At 43.4% G+C, this 21,265-nt stretch overlaps 1 protein-coding gene across 2 annotated transcripts in view; it reads left to right on the forward strand.

Moving 5' to 3' along the window:
- The first annotated feature begins 370 nt into the window (after positions 1 to 370).
- The window catches only part of LOC137435099 (transcriptional coactivator YAP1), a 125,652-nt gene continuing 104,757 nt past the window's right edge, over positions 371 to 21,265 (forward strand). The window contains exon 1 of one of the 2 annotated variants that reach the window (XM_068128565.2): positions 371 to 1,293. In XM_068128565.2, the coding sequence (XP_067984666.1) occupies positions 842 to 1,293 (452 nt within the window). In that variant the 5' untranslated portion in view covers positions 371 to 841. The remainder of the gene's footprint in view (positions 1,294 to 21,265) is intronic. The other variant, XM_068128566.2, reaches the window with a different exon arrangement.

Below are 21,265 nucleotides of genomic sequence, written 5' to 3' on the forward strand. Positions count from 1 at the left end.
TGTTTTAGCTTATTTATTAGCTCTTAAAAGGAGCAGTTATTTATATGATGTTGGCCGTGATTCTGTAAAGGGGAAAAAATGTAAAAGTTTGTGCAGTAACAATGAAATTTAAAAAAGAAAATGAACGTTTTAAAAAATCGCTCGTTGAACTTAAAATTGCAGCCAATTCTTGGGCGGTGTATTGAAAGTGTATTTAAAGATTGCGCTGTTTCATGCTTGTTCAAACTTTCTGTAATCACAAGCATTCTTTCACCTACTATATGAAGAAAATTCTACGGTGTACTTTTATTTATTTTCAAACTTGAATATGAGACAGACCATTGTGCATTCATGAAATCATTACAGAAAGGAAGTTCGCTGGGTCATCTTAGCCAATCGGAGGTCCAAGGGGCGTGGTTTGCTCGCCGAGTTGAAAAAGTTTCTTGAGTTTGGAGGAGAGAGTTAGTTGAACTGTTTGTGGCGTACTTTTGAACTACCATAGATGATATGTGCAACCGCCTAATGTATATACACCTAGTTGGTTGTGAATTGAAATAATTCGATTTCGAACTAAAAGAAGGACGATATCCAAGCCAAGTCTGCGTTTCAAGTCCCAGTCCCGCGGAGTCCTGGGGCCGGTGAGTGAGGGGGGGGGGAGGCTTGGCCTCTGGGGGAGCATCAGGGAGCAGTCTTTATCCAACTATCTATTTACTTTCCGCAAAGACGGGAGCAAAAGGACAAAAATAAAAGAAGAAGAAGAAACTGGCGAAGTTGACGCAGAAACGGTTGGAGCGCCGTATTGGTAAAAACAGAAGTGTTAACCGGGACGACAGGAGAGCATTTCGAAAGTTGTGACTAAGCCATGGAGTCGAGTCCGCATAAGGTGAGCGAGCAGGTCCTGCACGTCCGCGGCGACTCAGAAACGGACCTCGAAGCGCTCTTCAGCGCCGCCATCAACCCCAAGGCAACGAACGTCCCGCACTCGTTACCCATGCGCCTCAGAAACCTGCCCGACTCCTTCTTCAAGCAACCCGAGGCCGGAAGCGGCTCGTTGGGCCGCGCGAGGGTGCCCGTGTCGTCCGACCTCCCCGGAGGGGTCGCCGGGTCAAACTCTCTGCAGCCGACTCACCTCCGTGCCCACTCGTCACCGGCCTCCCTGGCTCTGGCTCCTCCGTCGGCGCTGGTTCAAGGGACCACCCAGGGAGCGGCCCCGCACACGAGGCAGCATTCGTTCGACGCCGCCGAGGAGATGTCGACCCTGCCGCCCGGGTGGGAGATGGCCAAGACCGCATCGGGCCAACGCTATTTTTTAAAGTACGTACGTAGTTTGTAGATGTAGTTGTGGTGCTGATTATAGTTCTGTTGCACGGACAGGTGCTGCTGATGAAATGAACACCAAACTTTATTATGTAATAAATAGATATCGATGTCATGTGGGTCCAGTGTTGTAATTAGATGTGCTCAACTTTGCCAAACTTTGTGCCGACGTTATTGTATTTTACAATGACAATTGACAATGAATTGGAAGTGCTAGAGAAAGATTTCTTGGATGGAGACCCGGTGTTGCATCACAGCTGGTTTGGTGGTTGCAAACCAAACATGAACAAAGGAAGACCTTATTGTAGTTGCTGGTGCTTAGTATGCAGCCTGTGTCCGCTTGGCTGCATCATTTTCTGGAAGAGCGGCCGTGCCGCTGATGCAGTGCCCCCTTACCAGCTGGCTGGTACTCATTTTGCCCACCTCGGAAGGATGACGGGCCGAGTCGGCCCACTTGGTGTGTTAATTCCACATAATGACAGGATCATTTTTTGGAAGAGCGGCCGTGCCGCTGATGCAGTGCCCCCTTACCAGCTGGCTGGTACTCATTTTGCCCACCTCGGAAGGATGATGGGCTGAGTCGGCCCACCTGGTGTGTTAATTCCACCTAATGACAGGATCATTTTCTGGAAGAGCGGCCGTGCCGCTGATGCAGTGCCCCCTTACCAGCTGGCTGGTACTCATTTTGCCCACCTCGGAAGGATGATGGGCTGAGTCGGCCCACCTGGTGTGTTAATTCCACCTAATGACAGGATCATTTTCTGGAAGAGCGGCCGTGCCGCTGATGCAGTGCCCCCTTACCAGCTGGCTGGTACTCATTTTGCCCACCTCGGAAGGATGACGGGCCGAGTCGGCCCACCTGGTGTTAATTCCACGGAATGACGGGCGCTCAAACTCAGGACCCTAAGATCTCAAGCCAGCCGCCTTAACCGTAAAGCGAACACCATGCTTCCTTGTAGTTCCCAGTAAAAAAAAACGCCTGCGTGCTTTGCACCTACCCGAAACCTGGTGCTTATGTTTTGGGTCTTGGCTTGGCTCAGATCCTTGACCATCTGTATTGGGTTTTTGATTTTGAAGTCTTTTTTTTCTTTTTTTTTTGTGGTGACTAGAGTGATGTCCTCTGTTTTATGTTGTTGCCACATTTTGTGTGATGATGATGCCAACTGCAAATAGCGGTGAATGAATGACCAGGTTGACCCGTGGTTAAAGAGTGACTTTTGAAGGCTGCTCGTGAGGTGGATGATGCTGCCAGGTTGTCCGGCGCCTAGACCTTGTGCTTGCCAACACTTGTACCCCACTGATGATAGTGGCCCGCTTGTGTAACGCTCCGAGTGTTTCGGGGGGAAACCACAGAAAGATGGAGAGCAGTGGCAATGGGTTGTTGGGAGGAGACATTTGTCATGGTGAAGTAGCTCTTTGGGGTTGGAGATATTGTAGGGAAGCCTCGAGAAAAGGTGGGGGTGACGGGAGTTTAAAAGGTTAAGCTTATACAGTATTCTTCCCCATTAAGGCCACTATTATCCCACCTTTCTTGTGGGGTCTGCCAGGGGAAGCTTGGCCTGAGTCTTCACGAACTGTCTAACTAGACTTGACGTTAGACTATTTAGGGCAGAAATTTGGCCATGGTGCTGGTGATGGCTCGACACTATGGGATCGATGGCATCACCAACAAATCCTGGCAGACGGGATGCCCTTTTCGCGTCCATGCGATGGCACACACACACTGATTAGTCACCATGCCTGTGAAACACCGGGCTGACAGTTTATGGCTCGTTCGGAATTCGAACCCGAACTAGACAGCTTAGAAGAGAGTGTACGTACCTCTAGAGTCTAGGCCATCCTGTCAGCCTTAAGCATATACAGTATCAATGTTTCAACATGAAAATGTCTACATAACCTATTAGCTCGCTAAGTCAATCTTGATATTCTTGTGTTTGAAGCCGTTTGGTATTGTTGACACCGATGTTCTGAAGGGTGAGAAGTTGGGGCAAATCAAAAAGCCTGCAGGACTGTTTGGTAAAGAACGTTCAAACAACGAAGCGGTGTGCGGAGCACTGATGTCGGAACACGATACTTGTAGGAATGAGTTGAGGGAGAAAAGAGCAGAGGGTGGGGTGTGTTTGGGAATCCCAAAAGGTGGGGGTGGGAGGGAAAGGTTAAAGTTGTGGCTTAAAAGGACAGTTCTGTGGGACAGGTGTAAGAAGAGAATGAGCAGTGGAGGCTCACGGAGTTAGGATGCTCGAGAGGGCAATAGAAAGTGGGAGGGACGAGGCTCCTTCTCCGAAGGCGCCTGCCATCATGTGGAAGAGATTACGTAGGTTCATGGCTCGCAGCCTTGCCAGTGCACTGCGCTCGCATACACAAGACTCGATCTGGGCACGTAGGGCCAAGCTTCCACTGCCCTTTTGTAATATGAGGAAAACCTGACAAAACGGTGTTGAGATATTGCAGGAGATTCTTGTTAGTACGGAGGGAGGGGTCGTAGGGTCTTCGTGGTGGTTTTAAGGGTTGAAGGAGGGAAGAAAGATATTTCTATCATTCAATTTATTTGAGCAGACATATTTCGTAACACTTTCATCAGTTTCTTCTTTTTTTCCCCTCTTCTGTTTTTATTTCTTTAATACTTTCATGTTTGCCTGCACACCATTCAGATAGTTTAACATCGTGGACCCTGGGTCGGGAAGGACTCGGAACTTCAGCCAACTGTAGGCCCTCCGAGATGAGGTTTGGTTTCCATTACGATTGTATCTGTATTGACCTAATTGATAATTGGCCAGTTTCATATTCAGATGTCCATCTTTTGTACTTCGATATGGGTCCTACAGCAAAGTTTGTCCCCAAATGGCCAAGAGCGTTGTCGACGATTCTTGTGCGTTGCATTTTCATTGAGTTTCTTTTTTATTTTCGGGGGGGGGGGGGGTTTCTTCCCCTTCCTCTGACTTTCATGTTGATGATTGTCCTTGAATGTTTCAGCAGTGTGGGCCATGTGTATCTCGTTAAGTGTCATGCAGTTTGTAAACGAAACAGAAACTGGGCAGCCGTCGCATGAAAACCTGGCGCAACACTGTTGCTCACAAACCTCCCCTACACAATGACTGCAGCGCGTTGCCAAAATGGCAAGCAAATAGCTTTTTTGTGTCACAAACAGAGCTTTGATTCTCTTCCTAATTTCATGACCAGTTTGTTTGGTTTTGATTGGAATCAGCCGGCCAGCGCCCCGTACCTGGTTGAACGGGTTTGGAAGTAAGCCGTCGACGCAGTCTTCATCCAGAAGGAACGATCGCGTATGACTTATTTATTTTGAAACCTAAATCGCTCCTCTCCCCTCCTTCTTTTTTTTTTTTTTTTTTTTTTTTAACCAATGCCCCCTTTCCATAACCCCAACAGCCTCCCATGAAAGCTCTTCATCCAAAACGAGCTCAAACTTGCCTGCGTTTGTCCTCACTGGAGTGTGACTGGCACCTTGAAAGCTCCAGCTCAAATTGGCAGCTTTAAAAGTGACCTCACGTAAAAGAAATACTAATCCCACAGTCAAACACAAATTAATGCGTATCTTGTAAGTTGTAACGTTGAGCCGAGTGTGGGGTCTTAATGATCGTGCAGCATGAAGCCAGATCTCTATATTCTTCTTCTTTAATGGCCTCGATTATTCCCACGTTATTGTGGGTTTGGCCAGGGGAAGCTTGGGCCCAAGTCTTTCAAAAATCAGCTGGCCAGACCTGACGTTCGACCAAGGTTGGGGCAGTAATTTAGAACTTTTCTCGAAGGACACCTTGGGATCTTTAATGTTCACCAACTAATGTCGGCAGACGGGACGCCCAGTTTGACGTCCATCCGAGGGACGGCATGCACATCGATGACCCACCATGCCTGTGAAACAACGGGATGACAGTTTATAGCCGAGTCCGGATTCGAACCCAGGCTAGACCGGTTTGAGGCGAGAGTCCGTCCGTACCTCTAGACCCAGAGTCTAGGCCATGCTGCCTGCCCAAGTCAGATCTCTATGAGATGACTTTTTCAATTCTCATGGGATGTTATTACGTGGAAATGAACCACTTAATAATTGAAAAATAAAAAGTTGATTCGTCATTGGTGTTTTTCTTTGCTGATCTTAACAACCAGTGCTTTGTATATAGTTTGAGACATGCATGTACCTAGTTGTGAAAGATCTAGGGTTTAAAAACCACCCTTCCACTTCGGTTGAAACGAAACTGAGGTTAAAATACCATAACTGATTAACTGGACAGGTTGACTGAAATTAGAACATGGAGACATTCGAGGCAGAGTTGAAAGGTGCAATGATGTAAGTTGAAAGAGGAGGTTAGGAGATTTTTTATTTTGCATGATGTCTGACAGTTCATATAGAAGTTTTTCATCATTTATATTTTTGAAGACGTACCTGTTTGTTTCTTGGACAGGGTACTGAAGGGCACCTGATATGAGGAAATTAACTTCATTTGCAGAGGCAAAAAAGGCTTTCTGTGCATGATTGTGTCATCGGTCTTTTGAATTATTTTTATTTGTTTAAAATGAGGGCTTGTCCATTTGCAATCCCTTCAATATACACCTCTTTGCACTTTACCACTTTATTTGTGTAAAAAAGAAAGAACACTGATTGCTATCGTTTGTACACATGGGCTGCACACGGGACAACTGGCTGTACGCAAAGGGGAATTGCCAAATTATTCTGCACACTGATCCGGTCGGAGAAGCACCGTCATTTTTCACGTCCGTTATTCCAGATGTCAACAGCGCTCAGAACTTGGCAGGACACAGAGTTGCCGAGAATTGAATTAAATCAATTGAGCGACTCTTCGACTCTGTCTACCATTAAATAGCTGAACTGGAGCAAAATGACTAACTTTTACAACATTTGGATTCCATTCCGACAAGGCCTCCACGCACATCAATTGTTGTTACCATTTCTGCCATTGGGTTTCTTTCTGCTCTTCCATGAGACTCGACGCAGTCGGCATTGGATGTGCTTTCTGTTTGTTTTTGTTTTGGTTTTTTCTTTTTCTTTTTTTTTCTTTCTATCTCAGTAGAACTGTGCAGTCACATTTCACACACATTCGTAAGAAGCTACCAATGTTTATTTGGTGCTTGGCCTTTTTGAAAACAGCTGTCTGAGGTTGTGTCCTGCCGAGTGCTAAATATCTTTTGGACTCGTGTTTTTTGTGGGGTTAGTTGCACATCTCGACGATTCTGACTTGCGCTATACAGTGAAGCCTGTATTTGTTTATTTGCCCCTTTTGCAGAAACAAGCGTAGCCACGTGTCACAGGTAAGAGTATGATGCCGACAAATCTTCAAAGCCAGATTGAGGATACTTCTCTTCAAACATCGAGGCTGATGAATGGGTTGTCAGAACACTTTATGCAAGGGACAATCTTGCAGCCTGTTGTTTTGTATTTCAAAAACGTGTCTTTTCTGTTTCCAAAATGCCAAAATTCCGTCTCAACATAAATTCGGTTTTGTGTAATCAATGGAAAAATAAAATAATTTATTTGTGCACTTGCTTTGGTAAAAATACAATTTTCCTCGAGTCTCCACACCTAAAATCCTCCACAGCGCCACTGGCGAGTGTATTTTTAAGTGGTGACGCTGCTTCAATATTTGGCTACATCTGTCCATCATCAATGAATAAGAACCTTTATTACCCACCCTGTTTGGTTCTAATGGGTTTTAAAGGGTTCTACAGGGTTCTACAGGGTTCTAAATGGTAATTTTAAAGGGTAATTATAGAGTGTTCTAATGGATTTTAAAGGTTTATAATGGGTTCTAATTAATGGGTTCTAAAGGGGTTTGTTTGTTTCTAGGCTTTGCCTATTTTTTTTCAAATTGTCAAACTGAACTGCTTCATTTGGAGACTGGTGTGATTTTTACCATCAGGGCTACAGGGAAATGTGGAAAATAGAATTATAAATGGCAGATGAGAAAAATGTGGAAAGTGGATCCATGGGACATGGCACTTGAAACTAAATTAATCTTCATTATGATGCTCATGTATGCTCATCTACAAAGGAGATATGTAGACATGGCATTATATGCACGAGCGCAATACACGCCTTACCGGCGATCTTTTTCCAAGCATGCAACACGTTCTTCTGACACATTAATTTGTTTGGGTGGCGTATAGGCATCAGACCGCTGCCTTGATCACTCCCAAAAATAAAAAATAACCTCGGTTATGACCAGGAAGCAAAAACGTGTGTACTGGTTATGTGCATATATAATACATCGTGATTATAATTTGAATATTTCCATTTGCACTGGCCCATAGGCTGACTATATAGGTCTGAAGCCTGAGTCCTATGCATACTGTTGCATTCACAAGGCCCATGACCATGACTCCTATTGACTTCAACCCTTGGATGCTTGATGATCGTTGTAACATTTGCTTCGGTTGTTTTACACTGAACTGAAAACATATAGGGACAGCATGGCAATTGTGAATATGATACTTCCGAAGATGCCTTAGGTTTACCAAAATGGTGGACGTATGATTTGTTTTTTTTCTGGTTACAATTGTGGGTGGTGTCAGGACAGCTGTCAAACAAATGCGTTATAGAGCAGACAGATAGACAGACAGACAGACACATGCACACATGCACACATGCACACAAACATACATACATACACATACATACACACATACATACACACATACAAACTCTTGCCCCATTTTATATATACTAGGGCATGCCCGTACTATATCTATATCTAAAATTATATCCCCCCCTCTATTTACATGAAATGGTTTGGTACATGAAATGTTTTGGTCCATTCGCAACGCCAAAGCGAACGGCGAACGCTTTACATGAAATGGTTTGGTGCATGAAATGTTTTGGTCCATTCGCAACGCCAAAGCGAACGGCGAACGGCTTGCGAGTACAGTGACAATCCCCCCGGGGTTTTTATTAGTTTTAAAACATAGTTTAACGCCAACATAGCGCCAACATAGTTTGCAAACGTGAAATAAATGAATACGCTCTCAAATGTGCCATCCGAGGCAGAGTGTGTCCGCCACGTTCGGCACACGCGATAGCTCGCTGCTCTCTGATTGGTTGAATCGTTTTTTGGACATAGCTCGGTAAGTAATTGTCCGATTAATATGAAACCTTGAAAAGGCACATCCTCGGGTCCCCAGCAATATACCTGGCAAGTTTAAAGTATATCGGACCCATGGTTGTCGAGAAACAGCGGTCACAGACAAACAAACAAACGTACAAACATACAAACGTACAAACAAACACACAGAGATTACTGGAATTATAGATATATATATATATATATATATATATATATATATATATATATATATATATATATATATATATATATATATATATATATATATATAGAAATAGAAACATTATAGAAATATAGAAATTTCTATATATATATATAGAAATATATATATATATATATATATATATGCAGTATATATATATATATATATATATATATATATATATATATATATATATATATATGTTACTATGCGATTTCATACCATCAGTGGTGAACCGCCATTAAGGTATCACATCCAGCTATGCTGTACCTTAATGGGAACGATAAGTACCATCTGCCACATGGCACATTATCTCTGGTATCCACTCATATGGAATCGCCTGGATGCAGCCGGGAGCAACCAATCCAAATATATCTTCAGTTCTCCAGCTTTCAATGAGCGCACGTAATGACGTCACTGCCATGTACATACGCTCTGCCTGTCAAGCTCTCAAGAGAACCCTCCGACAGAGCAGAATTTTGATCTTAGTTCAGATACTGTCATACACATACAATTAGAAACAAATACATACACATACATACATATATACATACATATATACATACTGGTGTATATATATCGACATAAACCCACTCGCTTTTTTTTCACCCTGTGATCGTGAAGAGAAAACCTGGGTTAAGCGATCGGTTATGAACCTACGTATGTATGTATGTATGTATGTATGTATGTATGTATGTATGTATGTCTGTTGTACGTACGATGCTTTTGCTGGTAGGCATAATTTCAAATCGAATTTCGCTTTGACTGGACTCTCCAGAGATTGCTCAATTGTTTTATTCAGTATTTGGTGCCAATAATCGAGATCGAGGTTCACAGTTACACTCGTCCATAGAAGCTGTGTTTGATGCGTGCGTGAGCATTAGCTGTTTATGCTCCAGGTATAAAGGGTATTCCTTGTGCATCAAATTCCAGTGTATTTTTTTTTTTAAATACTTTTTGTAATTACGCTGTGGGAATGGGTGTCCGTGGAGAATCACACGCACAAAATATGACCTGATAGTGAATATTTTATTTGTAATTGGACCTAATCTTGATTTGGCTTTTTTATTTACTTTTTTTTTTTTTTCTTTTTTCTTCCCCCATGTCAGATTCAGGTTTTCTTTTCAGTCACAAATTTCGTGAATTCATGCATTTTCCATGATCACGGAAAATCACTTTCTCTACAATCTATCCATTTTGTACATACTGAGAGAGAAGTGGGTGCTAAATTAAGACGATGCAAAATTAAAAGAATAACTTCAGGTCACTCGGTTATGGCTCAATAGAAGGAATGTAAAGGATATGATAAGTTGTGAGGTGAGATGAGAGCAATAATGGGCCTGTGTGTGACATCATGGAAAGAGTTTTAAAATTTCATCAACCTTGATATTTACCATATTAAACACAATGTCAGTTTGTGTGTTTGTACAGATGTCTGTCCCTCTTCATAAGGGAAGGTTTTAAAGGCCAATCTTTTAACACCAATGTGTATTCACTACGGTCTATTTTTGAGGATAAAACAAACTCGAAAAACATTTTCCATAAAAGAGTAATTCGGTCTCTTCTATTGGAATTGTAGACGGTGGCTTGCAATGCGAGCCTCAAGGGTGGTGTACAGAAGCATTTTTAAAAATATCAATAAATACACGGCCCAGGGAGGTGGAATTTGCTGCATATTTGCTGCATTGTAGGTTTGTGTCACCATTTTGGTGAGGAAAGCACTAACTACACTTGTTAGATACTGATTAAGGTAAAAGACCCTTGCTATTCGTTAGATTGGGACTGGTATGCATATTCGGGTCACATCATCTTTGTGCTGGACAACCCGAAGGACTTTTGATCAGGAAGCTCTCGAATATAGATCTCACCAATTGATCATTGGCACCATCATAACAGGTGTGTCTGCTTTGTTCATGGTTCATGAAAAGTTTTAATTGTTATTATTTTTTAAACAGCAGACTATTGTGAATGTTGGAATGGCATTAATTTTAAATGTATAAACCTCAACATTTTTGTTTGTTTGTATTAAGTTTCTGAAAGGCCAGAAGATAGACATTCTTGACTGAAAGTTTCACTTCAGTGAACAATGGCCAGGTGTGGCAGATTGCCGTTTGAATAGATATGAACATGCATTGACCGGATGGTATCTGTGTAGGCAAGTGCTACAATAGACACGGTCAGCTCGTGCTTTGTCTGTGCATGCTTTTAGAATCCTGTCTTTGGACTTCATAGTTCTTCACTGTGGAAATATCAGTGCTGTAAGTGGAGCTTGTTTGATATGGAGGGCCCCACAATCCAAGTAGCGACCAATTCAATATGGGAATTCGATTAGAGGTGAAGTCGACCACTCACTATTTCTAATACCCCAAATTGGAATATGCATTTTTTTATTATCTTTCGATGGAGATGTCACTTCTACTGTGCGGCGTACAACAATGTTGTTTGTGCTACCTTAATGTGTACCCTAATTGACTGGTCTTCATTCCGAACCTCCAATAACTCACAATGATGTTGGATGTACAAGTTCAAAATGAGCGCAATAAAATGTTGAAGAACAAACAATGAGGATATGTTGTTCTGCAAAAAAATGTGCTAATAGACTGAATATGGAGATGAAGCGATTGTGGAAGATGACAGTGCATATACATCACCTAAGGGGCAATTGGGAAGATTAATGCCCAAACTGCAATGGGTTTGACTGTGGCGTACAACAATGGGTTTGTCCGATCTATTGCTCCAAATACCTCAAATTTATTTGGTTTTATTTTGAATACGTAATTGAGGCGAATGGAAGTGTAAGGTGACGGTGAAAAGGCAACATACTGTTAGGTTTGTGGGGGTCGGGAAGAAATACCATAGTGGAGTTAGGATCGTTTAGGGTTCAGCGTGGACGCGAAGAAGAACGTCATTCTAATAAGTAGGGAACCTGTCAGGTTAAGAGTGTTTGTATGTCACCACACGGAGGGTGGTTTTTGTGTTAAGTTAGATAGGGCTTAAGGATAATCCCCAGTATGTAATTGCCTCCTGTGATTTTTCCCTTCTGGGTTTTATAAGTAAAAAGGCCGGCCATAAAAGCCCTCATTCGCCAACAACAACAACAGCAATAACGGCCATGAAACCGACATTTTCGACAGAAAGCCGAACATTCCTGAATGACTGCTAGACTCCGTCCCTGATAACTCGTAATGGAGAAACAACGCCCCGAGCTTCGTGAAAGGTTGAGAGCACATTGAATGATGCAATGGGGCATGGGGATTGGTCGGGGAGTGACATCGGTGAGAGAAAAAGGAGGGTGCGTTCCTCCCTCCCCTCTCTCTCTCTCTCTCTCTCTCTCTCTATCTCTCTCTCTCTCTCTATCTCTCTCTCTCTATCTCTATCTCTCTATCTCTCTATCTCTCATGCTGGCTTCGTGGCGGGCGGTCGCATTTTCTCGTGTGCGCTTGAGGAGAATTGTTCAGAGCCCAGAAAACCTTGCACCGTTGGAGCCAGGGGTGTTGCTTTGACTCTGTGCTCTTCGGGGGAGCTAAGGACCGGGTTGTGCTGACGGGGCCGGAATTGAGTGGGGGAACGTTTGGCTGCCTGCTGCACAGTTCGGTGTACTGGCGCGATTGACCGGCACCATTGTTCAGGCACTTTGACAAGCGGTCCTCTCAGCGACCATCCCCACCAAAGTACTCATTGAGATCAGAGCTGAGTGCCAAATAAAAGGGGGGATTTTCTTCTTATTTTCTTTAATCTTTTCCTTGTCTGTTTTGTGTGTCTGAATGGAGACGTCTCAAATTAGGATTTAGTTTTTACTTCAACATTCATTTTTACCTCATTGCTTTATTTCATTAAATTCATCATTGTCTGGCATTTTATTTGTCGTGTGTGTTTATTTGTCTGTGGGTTCGAGGAATAAACCCCGTGGTGGCCGTCCATACAGGTGAGACCCTGGTTTTCTTCGCCCGCGCGCCAAAAATAATACCGCTAAGTTTCGAACTGCTGCCTCGGAGTTAACCGATCGGCTATCCGTCTGAGGCCGGTTTTCATCGGCCACGGATGCGACAATACTGATAGTGGGATAGTGGTATTGGAACGGAGAAATGGGAAGAGCGAACAGGAAAAAAGGAGAGAGAGGAAGGGAGAAAACCTGCAAAGAACAGTGTTAGGGTTATTCATTCATTAATAATTTAATGTGTGCATTAATCCTTGGGGACAGGTAGTCTTAATGGGTGTAGTAAATATGAGTGGGGAAGGGGGATGAAATGAGATGGTGGTGTGCTACCTGCTTTGGAGCCCTGGAGGGAAGAGTGCTGCATTACGTGTGCCATTTAACTTGCAACCTTATGGAATGTGGGCTAATCTTAAGGCATTTACAACTCAGACCAATCACCCTGCTCCCAATTATCAGCAAAGTCATGGAATCCATCATTGCTTCGGATATCAAATCCTTCCTCTTCTCCAATGGCTTGATCTCTGATCATCAATTTGGTTTCAGACCAGGTCACTCCACTCTGGACATGCTGCTTCTGCTGTCGCAACAATGGATGGAGGTCCTCAATATCAAACAGGAAATTAGAGCTGTCTCTCTTGACATATCAATAGCCTGGTGTTGGCTTAGCGGTTAGGGTGCCGGCATGGGATCCCAGGATCCTGGGTTCGAATCCCGGTCGATCGCTGAATTAACACCGGGGGGTTGACTCAGCCTGTCATCCTTCCGAGGTCGGCAAATTGAGCACCTGGGATGAATAATCCCGGTGTGTACCCCGGTTTAGAATAGGTACACCGTATCCCTGCGCATCGTAAGAGGCGACTAAGGGTTGGCGTCAGGAAGGGCATCCGGCCATAAAAACATTGCCTCAAACAGGGAAACATGATTGTCATGGGGCCCACAAGGCTAACCCCTGCTCTAGTGGGGAAAATGGCCTTCAAACGATCATTCATTCATATTCATTCCCTTGCCATATCACGTGCTTGACATATCACGATATGGGCTGGCACCCCGCTCTGCTCACAAAACTCTCCTATGGTATCCATGGAAATCTCCACGCATGGCTTGCGGATGTCCTCTCTTGTCGTAGTCAACGTGTGGCCCTGAATGGATTTCTCTCATCTCCCCTTCCTGTTCAGGCTGAAGTTCCCCAAAGCAGTGTTCTGGGCCCTGTGCTTTTTCTGGTCTTCATCAATGATCTCTCTGACTCTCTGGAAAATTCTCACTATCTCTTTGCTGATGACTTCACTCTGCCGCTCCATACCTCATCCCTCAGATCGGCAGTCTGCAGCCTCCTCACTCTCTGCAGACCTGGAGGAAATCACAGACTGGTCAAACAAGTGGAACATGTCTTTCAATCCTGAAAAATCTCACACTCTTACTATGTCTCTCCGAAAAGACCAACTGGGCAAACCTCCCATCTACTTTCTGAACAATCCTCTCCAAGAAGTTCTGTCACTCAAGCTTTTGGGTCTCACTATCTGCTATGATCTTTCCTGGGAAAACCACATTTCCAAGCTGGCCTCGAAAGCCAGTCGCTGACTGGGCATCCTCTGTCATGTGAAGTCTTTCCTTGGCACACCTGAGCTCCTCACCATATACAAGGCTTTCATCCGCAGCTCAATGGAATACTGCTCTCCCATCTGGACTGGTGCTCCTGCCTCACACCTAGCTCGGCTTCACGCTGTTGAAACCAAATCTTCCAGAATCATTGGAATCTCCCGCGATGAAGCTGATTGTGAGGGCCTTTCACTCGCTCACCGCAGGCAGGTGGGTGGTCTTTCTGTCTTCTACCGACTCCTATCCGGCCTAGCTCCACCAGCTCTATCTGTGCTCTGTCCCCCAAATATTCCTACAGGTTTCACAAGATTTGCCAGCAATACTCTTCTGGTGAAATTGGCAAAATCAAGACTCTCTATTCCCCTTCACCCTTTCATTCCTCTTTACTCCCTTCCGCCTCTGGAACAAACTCTTCATTCCCACTCCTCCCTCCAGGTCTTTAAAACAGCTGTTCACCACCATCCCTTAACAATCTCATCACCACCATCCCCCATCCAAAACCGTGATCTTTTCTACCCCCGTTAATTCACCCCAGATCCACTTTTTTGAAATATCAACCTCTTTCCTGGAAGTCCTAGCAGTGTCCATGTGTTTTATACCTCTCCCACCCCGCCCCGCCCCCCCCCCCACCCATTCCCATGCCTCCTCCCCCCAAGCCCTCTCCATCCCACAGATCTCCCGATGTCCCTGTTATCTGCTGTTTTTCTTGTGTGCTTCCCTCTCTCTCCCCATCTTGTCTCCCGCTCCCTTTATTTTGTGTTTTGTGTGTCCGTTTATTTTTTTGTGTGTGATTAATGTAAGCTCTTACACGAGCCTCGATCTTGTATAAAAAATCACCTTTAGAGGCGATTTTTCCCCGCAAAGCGGGGGTTGGCCTTTTTCGGGCACCGTGGTTGTTGTTGTTTTTGTTGGTCCCCTTTTTGAAGCAATGTTTTACGGCCGGATGCCCTTCCTGCCGCCAACCCTGTTTGTCGCCTTTTACGACAAACAGGTAATTACCAGTGAACTGGTACTCAATTTGCCGACCTCGGAAGGATGACAGGCTGAGTCAACCCCCCTGGCGTTAATTCAGCGATCGACCGGGATTCGAACCCAGGATCCTAGGATCCTAAGCCGGCACTCTAGCCGCTAAGCCAACATCAGGCTCCCCAGACCAGATCCAACACCAGATCTTGCATACCAAAAAAAAATCAAAAAAATCGACAGGAAATTGGTGTCGTTAAGTTTCCATCTTTGTTTCACACAACAGGAGAAGCTCTACCCGTAGCCATCCTCCACAACTGCTTCATCTCCACCTCCATCGAGTCAGTTGGTATAATTACCTCGTCCACCAAAGGTCGGCTATTCCACGTCGTGGGATACAATCGACCCTGTTCTGTCGTCGTGGGATATGAAATACGACCACGGTCGACCCTGTCTGTCTCTGTCTGTCTGTCTGTTTGTTGTCTGTCTGTGAGTGGAATATCTCAAAAAGTTGTCGATAGATTCGGACAAATCTTTGAGGACAGGTTGGGTGTGTGACCAGGACAAATTGATGCGATTTTGGTGAAGATCTAGATTCGAGATTTTTAAGTCATTCTTTGCCATTGAGAGATGGGGCCATAAATGATATACTGTATAGCACTGTCTCAATGTTATGAACTGATTCAGACAAAACTTGGAGGACAGGTTGCGTGTGTGACATGGACTAAATGATTTGATTTTAGTGAAGATCTGGATCTGGATGCGAGAACTTATTTTTATACCTCCTGCAACTTTGTCGGCTGTCCATCTGTCCATCTGTCCATCTGTGATAGGTTTTTGTTGCCATGCCAACTTGAGAATGGTTAAGGGAATCTAAGTCAAACTTTGTGCAGGTATGTCTAATGAGGTAAAGATGAACTGATTAGATTTTGATAGTCATGAGGTCAAAGGTCAGAAATCATGTTTGGTGATTGTCCTGTTAAAGCGATAATTTGTGAACCAGTAATGGAATTTTGACCGAAGTTGGTACGAGTATGTACTGTAATGTAACGATGAACTGATTCGATTTTGGTGTGAAGATATCAATGGTCAGAGTCTGTAATAGGTTTACAACTTCAGAACAGCTGAAAGGATCCAAGTCAAACTTGGTACAGGTATGTATAATGATATAGAGATTAACTGATTATATTTTGGGGGTAAATAGGTCAAAGGTCAGAGGTCATGTTAAGTAAAAAATTGTTGCCGGGCCAACCTTGGAACCTTTGATGGGATTTTGACCAAACTTGTTATAAGTATATATTTTGATGAGAAGCTGAACTGATTAGATTTTTGCATTAAAGGTCAAAAGTCAGAGGTTGTCAGGTAAAAATGTGATACTTGAGAACAGCTTAGGCGATTTAAATCAAACTTCGTACAAGTATGTATAATGATGTAATAATGTGGGTGGAGGTATATCAGTTGACATTGTGACCTATCGAAGAGTGCCGTTCTAGTTTATTTTAAAGTGATTCTTCACAATTGAGAGATGGGGCCAAAAACTATACATAGCATGATATTTCAATATTTTTGTTATAACTCGTCCATAACTTGGCTGATGAGTTGCGTATGTGACAAAAACAAGCAGATTAGATTTTGGTTCAGGTACTGATGCAGATCCGGTCTATCAGTGGGATACAAAACATAAACTGTTCAGCCTGGTGGAGGTATGCACTCTACCGAATGCTGTACAACGTTTCCATGTTTTTATTGATCTTAAATTTCATGTTCGTATGTCTTGTGATGAGATTGTGGAAGTTCTCAGCACAGCTCAATATATAGTGAAGTATTTAAAGTGAAGGATCACCGATTTTGATTATTGAACTCTATGCAGTCGAAGCAGTTGCTCCATCTAAAAAATAAAAACAAATGGAATTCTCAAACTAATTATCCCTCGCTTTAAAAAAAACAAATAAAAAAGAGCTGATACTCTAGGTCCCCTGCCTTTTTGTTGGTATGAGGAATAGATCTGTGTAATATGAAAGCTAAATGTTCATTGATTTGTGAAATATCGTGTACATGTAAGTACATGGACAGATGATCCGTCGGACAGAGCTCATTGTAAGATTCCCCATCTCCGACTTTGTTGGATGGGCAGGGAACAACTAGGACTAATACTCTAGGTCCCCTGCCTTTTGGGTGCATGAGTAAGAGATATGTGTAATATGAAAGCTAAATCTTCAATGTTAATTTTTTTTTTTTTTTTGAAATATCGTGTACACGCTAAGTTACAGAGATGTTTGCCATGGTAACAGAATTCAGCAAATCACAGCCGTGATCTAATCAGGATGAGATAATGTCATGAGGAGAGATATCCGCAATATGGCAGCTACATGTTCAATGGTTTTTGAAATATCGCGTACACAAAAGTACATGGACAGATGATCGGTCGGTCGGACAGAGCTCATTTTAACGTTATCTCCGCCCCCATTTCCGACCTCGTCGGAGGGGAGGGGGACAAAAAAACGGGGGTGGGGATATTGTCATCGGGTTTGTCTGTCCGTACGTCCGTTGTGCTTTCTCTTCTTAAATGGTTGTGCAAAAGTTCACGAATATTGGTAGTTATGATTAGCACATGGCAAGAAGGTGTGAGAATGGTATCATTTTTAGCCCCACCCCCTTAGGGTCGTGGGGAGGCCTCAAAGGTCAAATACCAAAAAATGCAATTATGGCCACATTTTAAAAACATTTTAAAAATGAAACTTCGTATTTGCAATTAACATTGAGGGATGCATGGAATATGTAACGATTTTTGAGATTTGACCCCCAGTGCATGCCCCAAGGGGTGGTTTTGCCATCTTTCAACTTGTTGCTTTTTGTGGGAAGTGTAAGGATTTGCAATGTTTTTCGCTTTAGTGCCATCGACTTCACTCTAGTTTGAAATTTCTTCCAATTTGAATGATCGTTAGAACATCTCTTGTCGGATTGCCGAGAGTCGAATGTTGTGTTTATGCAAAGAGCAAAGGAAACGTGTGTAATCATGCTATTTTTAACCACCCTCCGGCATCTGGCTATGTATCCCACAGTGTGATCAAAAAGTCCGTGCACCTGCAGATATTGAGTAATATTTTCTATTCCCACAGGATTGACTAAGACGCAGATAAAAATGGCTCCGACTCTCGAAGCATGGATATTCTTAGTGGAATTTATTTGTGGGGAGTGTACAGAAATAATCCCCACACACTCGAGGAATTCAGGGAAGCCATCGTCAATATCTCACAACTTGAGCTGGCCCGCGTTTTTGTGAACAAAATAGGACGAGTGGATACATGTCTGCAAGTTACTGGAGACCATTTCCAGCATCTACTCGAAGCAGAACAACTTAAACAGGTGCACAGGAATTTTTCGATCACGCTGTCCAATTTGATTTGATTATGCTGTTATGTTTGACTTGCTGTCCAATTTGATTAAGGCTAACCCCCGCTCTAGCAGGGAAAATGGCCTTAAAATGCATGTTGTTGTTGTTGTTGTTGTTGCTGTCCAATTTGATTGATGCAATCCATGACATTGATGAAATGAACTATAAACTTTGTTTCGCTGCGTTTTGAAGTTTATCGTTTTTGCCTTTGCTTTTGTTTTATGCCGACACTTGCTCCAGCAATAATCCTTTGGCGCCATCATGACCGAGACTGTTTTATGATATCAAATAGTTTAATAATCTGCATCTCATAATAATCATCACCATCAAATGGTTTAATAATAAATTTTAATAATCTGCATAAGCCTGGTGTTGGTTGGCTTAGCGGTCAGGGTGCCGGCTTGGGATCCTTGGATCCTGGGTTCGAATCCCGATCGATCGCTGAATTAACACCAGGGGGGTTGTTTGTTGTTGTTGTTTGTTGTTGACTCAGCCTGTCATCCTTCCGAGGTCGGCAAATTGAGTACCAGCTTGCTGGGATGAATGATCACGGTGTGTACCCCGATTTAGAATAGGTACACCGTATCCCTGCGCATCGTAAGAGGCGACCAAGGGTTGGCGTCAGGAAGGGCATCCGGCCATAAAAACATTGCCTCAAACAGGGAACCATGATTGTCATGGGGCCCGCAAGGCTAACCCCCGCTCTAGCGGGGAAAATGGCCTTTAAAACGATCATCATTCATTCATTCATTCATCCAATCAAGATATCATTTATTTTCAAAGAGATCTTGTTTTGGTGGCCGTCTTTAAATATGTCTACACTGACTTACAGTATGGCTGTACTTGATGGCGTTAAAGTTGTGCAGGGAAGTCATGAGTGATGCAGAGGACGTTTTGATCCAAAAATGTTTACGGAATGCTTGTTATGAGCCTGATGGAGAAAATGGTTGTGGGGAATGATCCTGAATTTGTCTCGTGCGGAGAAGGTGCCGTTTTTGGAGTCCCTTGAGTACCAGGAAATACCCAGGCTCTGATAAACAATTATATGGCCATGACATTCGTTTGGAACTAAATAGACATTATGGTTGGCTTGTTTGTTTGTTTTTCAGGCAGTTCTTTATTTATCTTTCTCTGACAATATCGATGAGATAAATGCTGGGCCTTGTGTGCAAAATAACGAGCAACGCTTGCCACCGTTTACCTGTGCTCATGTTCTCACGACCCCTCAAGTCAAGACTTCTACTTTTAAATATATTTATATCAGAATCACATCTTCATTGTACTGTGACTGCTGGGCACAGACGGATTGAACTCACCTTTGTGCCTTCTGCTCTGGTTTCAGTTCTCATCCTGAATATGAACGCCATCCTGAATTTTCTTTTTGTAACTGCGAAGTGGCATGTTAAAAGTTTTGCAATCAATTCAAAGTGGCGTTATGCTGGCTATCCTATCTGCGAGCATGCTCATTAAATACATCACGATGGCTTTCAAAAGGAGTAGGCCATTGTGTGCTCGTGCTCTACTGAAATTCTAAATCTCCCTCTCCCTTAATCTTTAAGGTAGGGGGAATGGAGGGCAGGGGGACAAGGGGGCACCGTCTCAGCTGCATGGTCATGCCCTCAGAAATGATGCAACCAGCAGCCGGGGAAAAGATGAAGCTCTGTCTCATCTGACATTCTCAGCCATTTTCTCCGCTTGATTTTATATTAATGGTGGCCCATATATTTGAGAGTTGGATGGCATTCATGACAAATCGGGAAACAATTCAAGACAAGAACCAGTCCTTGGTCGATCGCCACATTGTTCTTGGAAATGTCACAGACCTAGCTTTACGCTTGTGAAATATCTGATGTAGGGCCTGAGTCCAAGACTTTCACTTTTATTGTTGGAATAACATCTGAACTTTTAAGGACCTTGAGTTGGTTTTGAGATCTTAAGGTTCAGACTGTTTTTCAGCTAAGTTCTCGTTTTTCAGTCAATTGAGTTTGGATGTTTTGATCTTCATTGTGAGTGGAGGGGGATCGGAACTATTAAGATTGTATTATTGTATTATGATGCGGGTGAATTGGAAGGTTGATGGTGAAGGAGGTGTGAGTAACTATCCGAAGCAGATGATAGAGGAATATCCTCGTCACTGGTTCATGGGCTTCATAACGGCAGATATCCCAAGTGTGATGAATGCAGATTATGCACCATGTGGCCAATCTATTAGGACTGCACCTTGCCTCTGGTTTGTTCCCCTTTCTTTTAACATGAGGGAGTTGGGGGTCAGGGGGTCGGGATTTACTGAACAAAAATCATGAAATTGTTTACCCAACCTTTCCCTACTCCATTCATTGTAACTGAGAACTTCGCTGTCGGTTTCCCTGAGAGTTCCCAACTTTGATGTGTTGTTGTATGAAATAGCCAACTTCATGACCTCCCTGCCTTCCTTTCCATGTCGGTCACTTTGCAGCGATTTTTAATTTTATTTTTAATTTTTATTTTTTTAATACCCACAATGATAGGTAAAGGAAGTCTGTGCGGCTCGCAAACTCGTGCACGCCACCCAACCCGGCATGAACTGCCACGAAAGCCCTCCCGCACGCGTGCCCAACCAAAACTTCCTGCTCTCCACTTCCTTCCTTGCTCGATTGTTTCCTGAATTGTCTTTGCTACTTGGAAAGGTTATTTTGGGGGTTTTTTTGGAGGGAAGGTTGTGGTTAATAATGTCATTATGTCTGCTTTCAACAATTGTTAATTCATGGATAAAAAGATAAAGGATTGAGGAGAAAGAAGATCAAATG

The sequence above is a fragment of the Myxine glutinosa genome, unplaced genomic scaffold (assembly GCF_964187855.1).
Source record: "Myxine glutinosa unplaced genomic scaffold, kmMyxGlut1.1 SCAFFOLD_386, whole genome shotgun sequence".
In the NCBI taxonomy this organism is placed as follows: Eukaryota; Metazoa; Chordata; class Myxini; order Myxiniformes; family Myxinidae; genus Myxine; species Myxine glutinosa.